The sequence below is a fragment of the Ursus americanus genome, chromosome 25 (assembly GCF_024610735.1).
Source record: "Ursus americanus isolate L20-20 chromosome 25, mUrsAme1.1.p, whole genome shotgun sequence".
Taxonomy (NCBI): domain Eukaryota; kingdom Metazoa; phylum Chordata; class Mammalia; order Carnivora; family Ursidae; genus Ursus; species Ursus americanus.
Window position 1 is genome coordinate 4,797,466 of NC_142151.1, and position 12,450 is coordinate 4,809,915.

General features: G+C 51.4%; 1 protein-coding gene across 2 annotated transcripts in view; it reads right to left on the minus strand.

Moving 5' to 3' along the window:
* The window catches only part of IQSEC3 (IQ motif and Sec7 domain ArfGEF 3), a 101,633-nt gene that overhangs the window by 33,564 nt on the left and 55,619 nt on the right, over nucleotides 1-12,450 (minus strand). For both annotated transcript variants that reach the window (XM_087855537.1, XM_087855535.1), the window contains one exon: nucleotides 415-1,541. In XM_087855537.1, coding sequence (XP_087711663.1) covers nucleotides 415-1,541 — 1,127 coding nt within the window. The remainder of the gene's footprint in view (nucleotides 1-414; nucleotides 1,542-12,450) is intronic.

The window sequence follows — 12,450 nt, forward strand, 5'->3', positions numbered from 1 at the left end:
CCATGAATGATGCTGTTTCCCTAACTTCGTGCCCTACCTGAATGATTTCTGCTCAATCCTCATACGACCTGTACTGTTATTTACTTAATACCACATTTTCTTTTCAATTCTCTGGCTTTTCAAGCCCTAGCTTCATCTTAAGCAGTAATAGTGGTGAAAGCATGGGCTTGATGTGTTGTTTTGTCCCCAACCCTGACCATAAATTTGTAACAATTAAAAATAAGAAGTGCATCCCTACACAGCATCTCAAGGAGCAGGTGTGGCACCTATGTCACCTGGGAGGGCCCTGGGATGATGCGGGGAAATTACCGGTCACCCTGCTACCCTGTCACTGTAGCGCCCCCTACCTCCTCCCCCGCCGCCCAAAGTTTTCCCAGGACTCCGGAGCTCCAGAGCCAGGGCTCGCTCACTCACATGTTGAAAAGGTTGAGGCCGATGCGGTAGAGCCGTTTGCGCAGAGTGTCGGTGGAGAGCGTGGGCGACTTGCAGCTGGCCGGGTTCTCGCAGTGGTAGCGCGGCAGGCTCAGGATCATGGCCTGCAGGGCCTCCTTGGAGGCTGAGGCCGACACTTCTGAGCCCGACTTGGCCGACTTGGTGGACGTGCTGCTGCTGCTCCGAGGCTCCGAGTTGTCGCCAGCCTCGGCCTCGGTCCCTTTCCCCACCTCCCCTGTCTCCGACTCCGCCGTTTCCGCCTCTGCCTCCGCCCCCGCGGCCCCCTCCACCACCGCCGCCGCAGCCCCAGGCGGGTGGGCGCTCAGGGCTCCGTTGGCTCCGGCCTCTGCGCCGGTGTTTTCCGCAGGCGCGTCCCCCTGCCCCGTGGTTGTGGCCATCTCGGCCTCCTGCCCCGGGGCCTCGGCCTGGTCGGCTTTGCCCACCGCGGGCTCCGCCGGGGCCTGGGTGGTCTGCGCGCCCAGACAGTTGGCCACCGACAGAGCCGTGGCGGAGGAGACAGAGATGTTCTGGTTGGCGATCTGCACGGTGACGTCCCGGAAGGCCATCATGAGGGTACTGCTGTGGCCCTGGGGCAGGCCGGCGGCCTCGGCGGCCTCTTCCCCTGGCGCGGGGCGGGCGCTGTCGAGCTCCCGCATCTCGGCCTCCAGGCCCGGTGGCCCCGCGCCCGCGTGCAGGGCCTGGTGGAGCTGGTAAGCGCCGCTCTCCTGCAGGGAGCACATGGTCTTGAGGCTCCAGGTGCTGAGGGCGTCGTCGATGGACTTGGCCAGGGACTGCACCTGCTCGGTGAAGGAGTCCTCCAGCTCGGTGAGCGTGCCCGCGAAGGTGGGCGGCAGGGAGGGCGAGCGCACCAGCGGCAGCCCCATGAGGCCGTAGCCCTCCATGAGAGCCTTCTCGGCCGCCAGGCTCTCCGCGGTGGGCGCCCGCACTTTGCGCAGGGAGATCCGCCGCGGCAGGCGGCTCTCTAGGAGCGAGTTGCGGATCTTCTCAAAGTTCTTGCTGAGCTGGTACTGGCGGAAGGCGGTTTGGATGGTGCAAGCGGCGCGCCGGGACACGAGGTGGCCCCCGTACTTGTGTTCTAGCATTTCAATCTGCGACAAGAACAGAGGAGCAAGAACGCAGTGAGGCCTGGGGGGTCACCGGCTAAGCTTTGGCGGGGCCCAGGAAGGCACAGCGGGGGGGGGGGGGGGGGTCCTGAGGGGCCAAAGTCTTAAACTCTAGCATGTCACGGCCTGAGGGACTACATCCTCGTCAAGACTCCTGGAGGTGTAGGATGCAGGACTAGCTTCCGGGAGTTGGCAATTTCCGGGGGCAGGGGGCAGGGGGCTGCATCGGGTAGTCAGATCAGATACTGCTGCTGCGATGGTTATGTTAAAATGTTCATATCAGAGATCTGTATGGAAGTAGTTACAGGCGAAATACACGGTATCTTGAGTTTGTATTAAAATACTCCATCAAAAAAAGTGGGACTGTTAGATGAAACAATATTAACAAAAATTGTTGGAACTGTGTGGTAGTTATCTGGAAGTTTACTACACTATTCTTTTTACTTGTGTGTACATTTAAAATAAAAACAAATTAAAAATTAAACAGAAATGCTTTTAAAAATTGCTGCTGGCCCTGTTCACCTGCTTTGTTCCTTATCACTGCATTGCAGAACTTCCTGACCCTGGGATCATCATATGGGTTTTGGGGTTGGGGTTTGATCAACAACGTGTTCCTGGTACCCAGCCCAAGGGCTGGCACATAGTAGATGCTCAATAAATGTAAATTTAATAAAAAGATGGATGGAGGACAGAGGAGTGGTAAATGGATGTGTCAACAGTGGGAGTCCCTCCAGGCTACCAGGCTGCATAATTTGGGCCAGCTCTGTTCTCAACAATGGGGGCTGTACAATCAGGACAGGGCTTGGTGGGTCGGGGAGGGGCATGCTACCACATGTGGACAGTGTGAACCCCAGAAAACTTCTGACAAGGGGCTGGTGTGTCTTCAAGGCCCTTACTCATCTCCTCCCGGCTCCATCCTCCTGCTACGGTCTTTTCTCCTCCTCAGGTGGCGACGCTTTCTCTCAGTCTTTCTCCCTTATCTAAACCTCTTAGGAAAGGACCAGAGAGACTTTCCCCCTGAGATGAGAGTGACCAATAACCTTTACCCATGTTGGCTCACCAGCCATGGCAGGTGGAATGTCTGCCTCTCACGGCCTCAACGATCCCCTGGGTTTCCTCCCTGTGGGTGTCCCCCACCTCCGGACAAACAGAGGCACAGTTCTGGCCCAGGAAATCTCACAGACACAATCCCAACCTCCAGGGAGAATCCCGAGTAAAACAGGATGAACTCAGTCCTGCCTTCAGCGCTTCCATCTCACCATTCAGGGCCCCTCCCATCCCCAAACCTGGTGGCCTTATGCTGTCTGTCTTCCCCAATCCAGCTGTCCTCTCTGAAGATAGTTGGGAAACTTAATCTTATTAAGGTTTGTGTGGCCAATAAGGCGTCCTGTACCATTCCGAGCGTATCAGTTACCTACCCTGCATAACAAATTACCACAAACTTGGCCGCTTAAAACAGCACCCACTTATGTTCTCATAGCTCGGAAGTCAGTGGTCTGGGCACTGCTCCATTGGCTTCTGTGCCGGGGATCTCACTTGGAGGAAGTCAAGGTGTCAGCTGGGACCACAATCTCACACAAGGCTCAAGGTTCTCCTTCAAGCCCATTGTTGTTGGCAGAGTTCAGTTGCTTGAGATTCTAAGCCTGAGGCCCTCAGTTATAGCTGCCTGCCACATGGTGGTTCAGCCCTTTGAGGCCAACAGAAGAATGATTCTGAGGCTTCACCTTCTCTTAAAGGATTCACCTGATTAGGTCAAGCCGCCCAGGGTGGTTTTCCTTTGGATTCACTCAGGTCAACTGAGCGGTAACCTAATCACAGGAGTGATACCCTGTTATGTCCTCTAATCCCGTGGCACTTCCCATGGAAGGGGATTATACAGGATGTGCACACCAGGGAGCAGGAACCTCGGGCCTTCAGAATTCTGCCTCCCATAACGATTGTACAGTTGCCTACGGCGTTTTATCATGTACCCAGGATCTCCAGGGAAACATAGAAATTTCTGATATCTCAGAGGCATTTCATTGTTGCTTTAACAGGAATCACGTCAGAGGGGAGAGAGCACTATAGCTCAGCTCAGTGTCTTCAAAGAACTCTGGCAGGCTCCCTGAGGTCTGGAATGGAGACTGGCCTTGACCAGGCAGGAGAGCCCTCTAAGAGGAAATGTACAGAGTGAGGGGAGCTGACCATTTAACTGCCTCCTTCCATCAATTTCTGTCTCCCTCTGACCCTTCCTCTAGTACCAGGAGAAATGGACACCAGGTAGAAATTCGTATTTCTTTCCTACCTGGCTACTCACATTTCAAGGGAAACCCTAGGCCCAAGAGCATTCTCTTCAGGTTATGAGGTGCTATTGACAACAGAGGGAAGGTATGAAATCCCATTGCCTGCAATGTTTCCAGAACGGGAAAGATGTTCACCCCCCTGGCACAGTGTCATCCTACCTGGAGGCAGAAGGCTGGCTAAGCCTAGGAGACTTCTACCAGCCAGTGTTCCAATGTTACCCAAGCAGAGAAGAAAACCAGATTTTAAATATCTTGAATCTGTTCCCATCAAATCCTCCACTAGACTGTAAGCCCCATGAAGGCAGAGACTTCGCCACGTTCATTCCTTTATCCCCAATGCTGGGAGAGTGCCCAGCACACAGTAGGCCTTCAATGACTATTTATTGAATACATTGAAGAATTAATTGCAAAGTTATCTTTGTGGCTCTCAAAAACTTCCCTCATCCAACCTATAACTTTCTTCTCCTGGAACTGATGCAAATTCCAAACTCTATGTGTCACTGGCCCCGTTCCGCCTGCCTACAGACACTCCCAGATCTCCCCAGGCTAAAACATAACTCCTCTCAACTTCCCTGCTCTGGAGCACCAGCCCAATCTCTTTCTTTCTATTTTCCACCAAACCTCTTGGAAGATTAGTCTATACCCTCTGCCTCCTTCCATGAACAAATGCCTAACTGCTGGTCCAACCTTGTATGACCTGACTCCCCAGGATCTGCCTCCTGCTCCCACCAGTCTTCTAAAATGATTCTCACGAAGGTCACAAGAGACCTTTAATTCTGAAACCTGATGGTCCATCTTCCACCCTCCTTCTTCCTCTTTTGCACAGCTCTTGGTATTTTTATCACCTTGAAACTGTCCTCAGCTCTCATGACCCAGTCTACCTTGTTTTGCCTGCTTCCATACAGCTCTTTAATCCTATATTCTGACCACAAAACCCCTAAGCATGCCAGTTACAAGTCACATGTGGGCCATCTTCCACTCTGCAGACACATCTGAATTATTTTCCTATGCACTTCTGGACATTCTGTGACTTCTATGTCAGACGTCATTAGAGCAGCCTCTGGTAACTGGTAATTAACAACTAATTAAGAGGGACGCTATCTCAGGCAGAGCATTTGTGGCAACTCTACAGTTGTCCTGCAGGCTAGTGCCTTCTCACCTCTTGTGTGAGAACCTTGTCCTCTATCACAACTTCACTCTACTTTAATGGACTGATGAACAAGCCTTAGGGGACATACTCAAGCCCAGATCTGCTTCTTCCCTGCTGGTTGACCTTGGGCAAGTTTCCTAACATCTCTGACTTTGGGCTTTCTTATCTGTTAAATGAAACTAATCCTACTGACTCTGTAGCTTGTTATGAGAATCGAATGGTTTCATATAGCACTTGGCACATAATAGGTATACAGTAAGTGGTAGCTATTTGATGACAATGATGATTATGTGAATGACTCTCAAATTTCCATTCCTAGACTTGATCCTAGACTTGCATTTCCAACAGCCCATGGATCCCTCTGTTCACCTATACAAAGCCACCATCTTTCCCCACCTCCTTAAACCAGCTCTCCGTGATGACTTTATTTGCCTACAGAGCCTTAACTGCTATGCTTTCCAGGCTGGGAAACTTGCATTTGTCCATGGGTTCTCCTTCACCCCAGCCTCTGCATTTGTCAGCCTCAAAGCCTTTATTCCATGCACCCCTACCCCTAAAACCTTTTGCATCATCATGACCAGCCTGTTGCCATGTGGGGCTGTCTTTGGCTCCCCGCTTGGACCACTCTGGCAGCCTCCCCACTGCCTCCCTGCTTCTTTCTCACACCTACCATCCACCCTACATTATCCTCATCAAGGCTCTTGAAGAGCAGATGTGAACACAGGCCTTCAGCTTCTTGAGATCACTGCCCAAAATAAGTATAAATGCTTCCTTCTGGCCTTACGACCCTGCGCAATCTGGCCTCAGCCTGCCTCCCATCTTCTACTACTACGCCAAGCCAAGCCTGTGTATATACCGGCTGGACTTCTCCTCCTCCCCCAGCCCACACTAGGCCTTCCTGCTCTGAGCATTTGCTCCGCCCTGTCCCTCAGCCTGCGATGTTCTCTCCTTTCTTCAAGACCTGTCTCCGTGAAGCCGTCTCAGTCCCCCGACCAGACGGGGAGCTCCCGCTTCAGGTGCCCGCAGAGAATGTTGTTTCTTTCTTCTCTTTGACACTCAGTTCTCTCTGCTAATCTTTGTGATATTTATCTGACCCATCCTTCCTTCTCTCCACCCCACCAACCCCGACTCCAACAGGGCATAAGTTCTTCGAGGTCTCTGATCCATGCCCAGCACCCAGCACAGAGCCTGGCAAGGAGCAACTGCTCACTGTGGTATTTGAACTCAGTTCTTGGATCTTCTCCATTTGTTCCAGTGCATTTAACACAACCATCTCCCATTCATTCCAGCCTTGTGCTTGCTACAACCCCAGCCTGCACTGTCCCCTACAGTTTCTTTCCACCCTTTGCAGCCCACCCTCAATGTTCTCTGTATTCCCACAGACTGTACCTCACAGGCAGGATGGTATTATGTCTCCACATTCCTGGTGCCCAGCATCGAGCCAGAGCCATGGCTCGGGCTTAATAAATGTTTGTGGACATGAACTAAACTGAACTCTGTCCTATGTCCCAGGGGAAATAAAAATCTAGGGTGTCTTCCGGATCTGGGCTGGGAGTCAAATGTCGCATCCTCGCCTTGCTCCCCCCCCCCCCGCCGCTCCCACCCACCAGGGCTCGGGAACTTGGCAGGGTCCCAGTTCAGCTTTGTATACCCAGCCAGGCCTTCCCTACCACCCTAACCCTTTTTTTTCTTAACCAGGGCCAGATCAGAGAGCTAAGAAAGATGGATATGGGGGTGGCAGGTGGCCCCAGGGAGGGAGGGGTCTCTGGGCCCACTGGCCTAAGAGCAGCTCAGCTCACTTCTCTCTAAACCCCATGAATCATGGGTAATTATAGCCTCGCCTCCTCCCAAGAGAGCAATCTCTCAGCTTCTGCCAGAAGAAGAGGTGGAGGGGAGCTCGGGGGGTCTCTGTCTATCTAATGAGCCTCTCAGTGTTAATTAGAACGTGCTCCCTCTTTTCAGGTTGCTGCGGCAGCTGAGCCTGAGGAGGGCCACAGAGAGATGGCCGCTAAGTCAGGGTGGGGGAGGAAGAGCAACTAGCTGGGGGGGGGGGGTGCAGGGGGACTGGAGTGCTGAGGAAGGAGGGAGCCAGGCTGGGGTGGGGGGTGGCTTTCACACGTGAGCAAGGATTTCCTCTCATCCAAGATTTCCCAGCTGAGAATGTTAAAGCATTACATGGAATGAGCCTGCAGAACTTGGCAAGGGAAGGCTTACGTGAGGCTTAGGAGCAGACAGTCTGAGGTGGGGGTCAGGGCTGGGGGAGCGGGGAAGAGGAGCCCAGAGATGCTAAGGGTGGTCCCCAAGGAAAGCTGGCCGGCACTGGGCAGGCTGTGACCCCTGCAACTTCCCAGTGTGCCCACTTCCCTGTCCGCTGTCCAAAATATAGAAAGTGCTCGACACAGCAGGGCACTGAGGCCTGCCTAGGAGCAGGGCTGCTCTTGGGAACCTCTCCTGACTCCAGCCAGTTAGGGGTGGGGGGTACTAATGCCTCAGCTACTCCTAAGTCACAGAGACTGTCTCAGGTAGAGCTGCTGCTGTGGGAGCCTGCTTTGAACCCCGGGTTGGGCTCCTTGCTGTCTCCACTGCTCCCACAGTGCCCCATGCGCCGCTTCCTTGGAATCTATCCCTTCACTGTGGTAAGGCGACTGTGGTAGACTCTGGGTAAAATCAAGGACTGTGGAGTCCCAGCCTTGGTTGCACCAGGGATGCACACCTAGGGATGTGTCCTTGGATGAGTTCCTTGACATGGCTAAGCCTCAGTCTCCTCATTCCTAAAATGGGGGTAGCAGTAGTCCCTAACTCACCAGGATAGCATGCAGATCTGGGGAGATAATGCATAGGAAATGCTTAGCACCTTGTCCAGCATGGAGTTAGTGCTATTGACTCGCTAGTACTGGTTACATGTCAGCACCCACCACTGGAATGAGCTCCCTGACGCCTGGGACTGTGTCTTTTGTATTGTGGTGGCTCAGGCCTTGCACATAGCAGCTGTGTGATATTGTTCCCTGAAATGGATGCAAGTGGACAGAAGGACTATCTCTGATGAGGGTTGCCTTCACCATCATCCTCTGTAGGCTGGCCCTTTGGTGCCGTCCAGGGCCGTGGTGGGACTTTCTATCTTTGGAGGAGGAAGGAGCCTTAGATACTCTGGTACAATCCTTCACTTCACCAATGAGGAAACTGAGGCCAGAGAGTTGGAAACATAACTACCCCTTCTCCCCTTGAGAGGTACCCCCGGGTGAGGCTGGACCCTGAGTCTTGGGTAGGGGAGATCAGTTGTAGAAGGGGCTCTGTCCAAAAAGAGAGCATGACTTCCACCCAGCACCTGATGTCAGGAGCAAGGCCTGGATGCTACTGACCACAGCTGCGTGGCCCCCTGGCTTGGACAGCACAGAGAGCTATGCCATTTGGACATCCAACATGAGCTCCAATGGGCTGCTCATCAGTGGTGGCAGAGAACAGGTTACGAACTCCCTCGAGAGCCTGGATGAATTTGGAAATCACTCAGGTGCCCTATGTGTCCTCGCCACACCACTTTCCTCAAGGACCCCCCCCCCAAAAGGGACCTGCATGCTCCCTCTTTGTTTCCCTAGGTTGTAGCCCCAAAGATCACTGTGAGATGAAGTGTCAGAGCTGAGGGCAGAGAGAACGGAGGATGGGAGAAACTGGACCAGAGGACCTTCCCACTGTGTGTGTATGGGGAGAAGCCGCAGGGGCTGGGTAACAAGGATGCCCAGGGGTGGACCCATTGTTTCTTTTCTTTTCTTTTCTTTTCTTTTCTTTTCTTTTCTTTTCTTTTCTTTTTTCTTTTCTTTCCTTTTCTTTTCTTTCTTTCTGTCATGTGTTCCTCCAGCATGGAGCATGTCCTAGGCACCAGGGACTGTGCTGGGTGCAGGGAAGCAAAGGTGGGCAAGAGCAGCATGTCATCTAACACACAACTCTAGGGAATGCTCACTCCTCACACAGACTATGAAGGTGTTCTGTGCACAATCTGCTCAACTCTGTGGCCGCCCTGAGAAGGACATAGTCCTTGCCCTTATGAGTGGGACAGCTCTCAGGTGGCATAGAGTCAGCAGTGAGGCCCTCCTTGAAAGCACACAGCCAGGCTCAGGGATACTGAGCTGAGATGTGGAGTATGAGCAGAGATCTCCCAGGTAAAGTGTGATGGAGGGACAGGTGGGGAGTATTCCCAGAAGAGGAAATAAAATCTGTCAATGCCCAGAGACACAAAATAGCACAGAGATCTGGAGCAAGGCAAATAGGAATGGCTGGAACCCCACATGGGAGCGGGGCAGGAGATGGAGTTGTGTTTGGTGGTAGAAGCACCTGGAGAAGTCTTTGTCCTACACATGGTGAGGAGCCATGGAAGGCTTTCAGACAGCAACATACCATGATCAGATGTGCTCTCTTTCAAGAGGACTCAGCGGCAGAGTGGAGATCAGGTTGGAAGAAGCCCAGCTCTAAGTAGGGGAAACTGTGGGGCTCTGCCAGGGGTTCAGGCAAGAGATGATGGTGGCCTACCCTGGGGTGGGGGCAGTAGGGTTGGCAGGAAAGGGTGGGGATTTGGGAAAGAGTGAAGATGTAGCATCAGTGGGGGTTGGGGATGGAGCAGATGTGGAGGAGAGAGGAGCCACAGAAATTGCCTAGGAGTCTGGACTGGCTGATGGAGCAAGACTGGCGGGTTGGTGGACTAGGGAGATACTGATTGTCCAAGATCCTTCCAGTCCAGTCCAGATCCAGTCCAGTTTTTGTACAGGATTTATGCAACTGGTGGGACTGGCGGCATCAGAATACTAAATCCTAGATCTCAAAGAAACCTAGAGCAGAGTCAAGTCCTGGCCCCAGGCTTCACACAACTCTCCCTCTTCAGCTCACTTAGTATATTCCCCTTTTCATCCTTGACCATCTTCTTCATGTCAGGCACTGCCTCAGGCACTGGGGATATGATGATGAATAATAAGTCATGTGCCCTGCCTTCAAGAAGGGGTCAAGTCAACAGGGAATGAGGATATAGGGCTGAAGGGCTATGACTAGGAACAGTTGGGTGCTAGGGGATCATAGAGAAGGGGCATCCAGCACAGCCTTGGGAGGGCAGGGAAAGCTGGCAGGAGGAGGGAGGAGAACCACAATTCTGTCCCAAAGTAAGAGAAGGAGTAAATAAGACCAAGTGCCAAGTGAGTACGGGAGAAGGAACGTTAGTGGTAGAGGCAGAGGGAACAGCGTGTACAAAGCCCCAAAGAAATAGGAGGCAATGGAGGCCCAGAGAAGTTAAGCACCTTGCCTGAGGTCACACAGCTCATTTGCAGAAGAGATAGGAGTTGAGCTCAGTCTCTTAAAAATATGTGCCATATTTTTAATCAGTTTTCTCTAGCCCCTCACTTTTTGCCCTCTTCCTCCCCCACTCCAGCCTATGCTTGGCCAAGAGAGATACTCAAGCCAGGGGTGTTCCCTGAGGCTGGCTTCACTCAGCATGAAGGCCCCTGTCACAACCTCTACCAACCCTCACCCTTCCCACCCCACTCCTGCTGGCCCAACATGCAGACCCGTCTATCAGAATTATGTCCACTATAAAAAGGTCCATGATACCAATCAGAAACCTGTACAACTCTCCATATGACACTGTCACTCAGAATTAAACTAATTCTCCTGCCAAAGCCAAAGCATGGGTTTCCCTCAGTTTTATTGACCAGATACTCCTTAAATTGAACAGCACCCTCTTTGGGGGGCAAGTAGGGACCATTTTTTTCTTCTTGTTACCTCACTCTCTTGTTGCTTTGCACATCATAGTTATTCAAAAATTATGCATTCGGTGAGCTTTTACTATGTCCAAGGCACTCTGCGAGATGCTGGGGGAAGGGTATAAAGATGGATAAGAGATGGTCTCTGTCCTCAAAGAGCATAGTCATGTGGAATTGAGAAGACTTCTTCTCTGGGCCAACTGACCACCCACATCACACTGTAGTGTTCCAGACGCACTGTCTGCCAGCCCCTGCCTGGGCATTCCTGGTAACACAGACACACTACCTCGCAAGCAGGGTGTTCCATATTTTTAACAGCTCTAATTGTTAATTGAGCTAAAAGCTTCCTTTCCTGTAGCTTTCATACGTTAGTACCACTATTTTTGCCTGGAATGATAGAAAATATATCTAATCCTTTTTTCACATGCCAACTCTTCCATATTTAAAACTTGTTTTCATCTACAATTTCTCCATATGACTCCAGCCAATCCTATTTTCCTTCTTAGGAGAAACTTGGAATCCTTGGGATTTTACTTCTCTCTTAAGTGAAGCCCCAAGAATCAAGGATAGGCTCCAGATGGGCCCTCACCAGGAACTCGTGTGGGGCTGCAGCCAGCTGCTTCCTTATCCAAGGGGCTTTATCTACCCTTCTGTGAAGGCTGATGGACTTACTTCTTTGGCAGCTGCTTTACTGGTTATTAACTCCTTTTGAGCTTACAATCAACTGAAGCCCTAAGGTCTTTCTCCCAGGACCAAGCCTGCCCATCTTATACTAATGCTGTGGGCTTTTCAAAGCTAAGAGAACTGTAGATGTTTTTCCCTGTTTCATTTAGTCTGTTTCACTTAAATCTTTACGTCCGGTTAAGATTTTTACAAAATCTTGGATTCTATCACCAAGGTATTGGCTGTACCCTTTCAGCTTTGTGTCATCAGAAATTAGTGCCTTGTCAAAAACGGTTGAACAGAACAGGAACAAGGACAGTGCACCACTCAACTCCCCAGGAACTGGCATTGATGAAATTGGCATTGATGGGAAAATCAACGTATTTTTGAGAATTCTGTTTGAAAACAACCCACTTGGCTATACTGTCATCTAATCTACTTCCTATCTTGTCCACATGTAGATCATGGGAGATTTTGTTAAATACTTTACCGACAGCCGAATGAATGTGCCACCTACAGCTGGCCTTGATGCTGAGGGAAAAACCGAGGTTGGTATGGCCTGACTCAATCCTAGTGACCTTTCTACTAGCTTTCCTTCCCAAGACTCACTGTGCCCATTGAGTTAAAGAATGGTTCTTTAGAGCCTACACACTGTAGAGCTAGAAGAGACCTTGGAGATGATTCAAGGTCTAATTCCCGATTTTGCTGATGAAGAAACCAGTGCCCAGAGTGCTTAACTGGCATTCCCAAAGTCACAAAGTTAACTAGAGCAAGACCAAGGATTGGATCCTATGTCTGTGGCTCCAAGTTCAATGCTCTTTCTAAACAATACCTAGTCATGATGTCTTTCTCTAAGCATATGCACATGAGTACACACACACACACACACACACACACACACACACACACACACACACATGGGATTTGTTCTCCAACAGGAGAGCTTTGGTTAATCTTGGGAATCCTCAATCTCATTGGAGGAGACCACTGTCTTTGCACCTCATTTGAACCTATGTGTGCCTACACATGGGGCTTGCCCCTCTTGTGGGCACGTAAGTGAG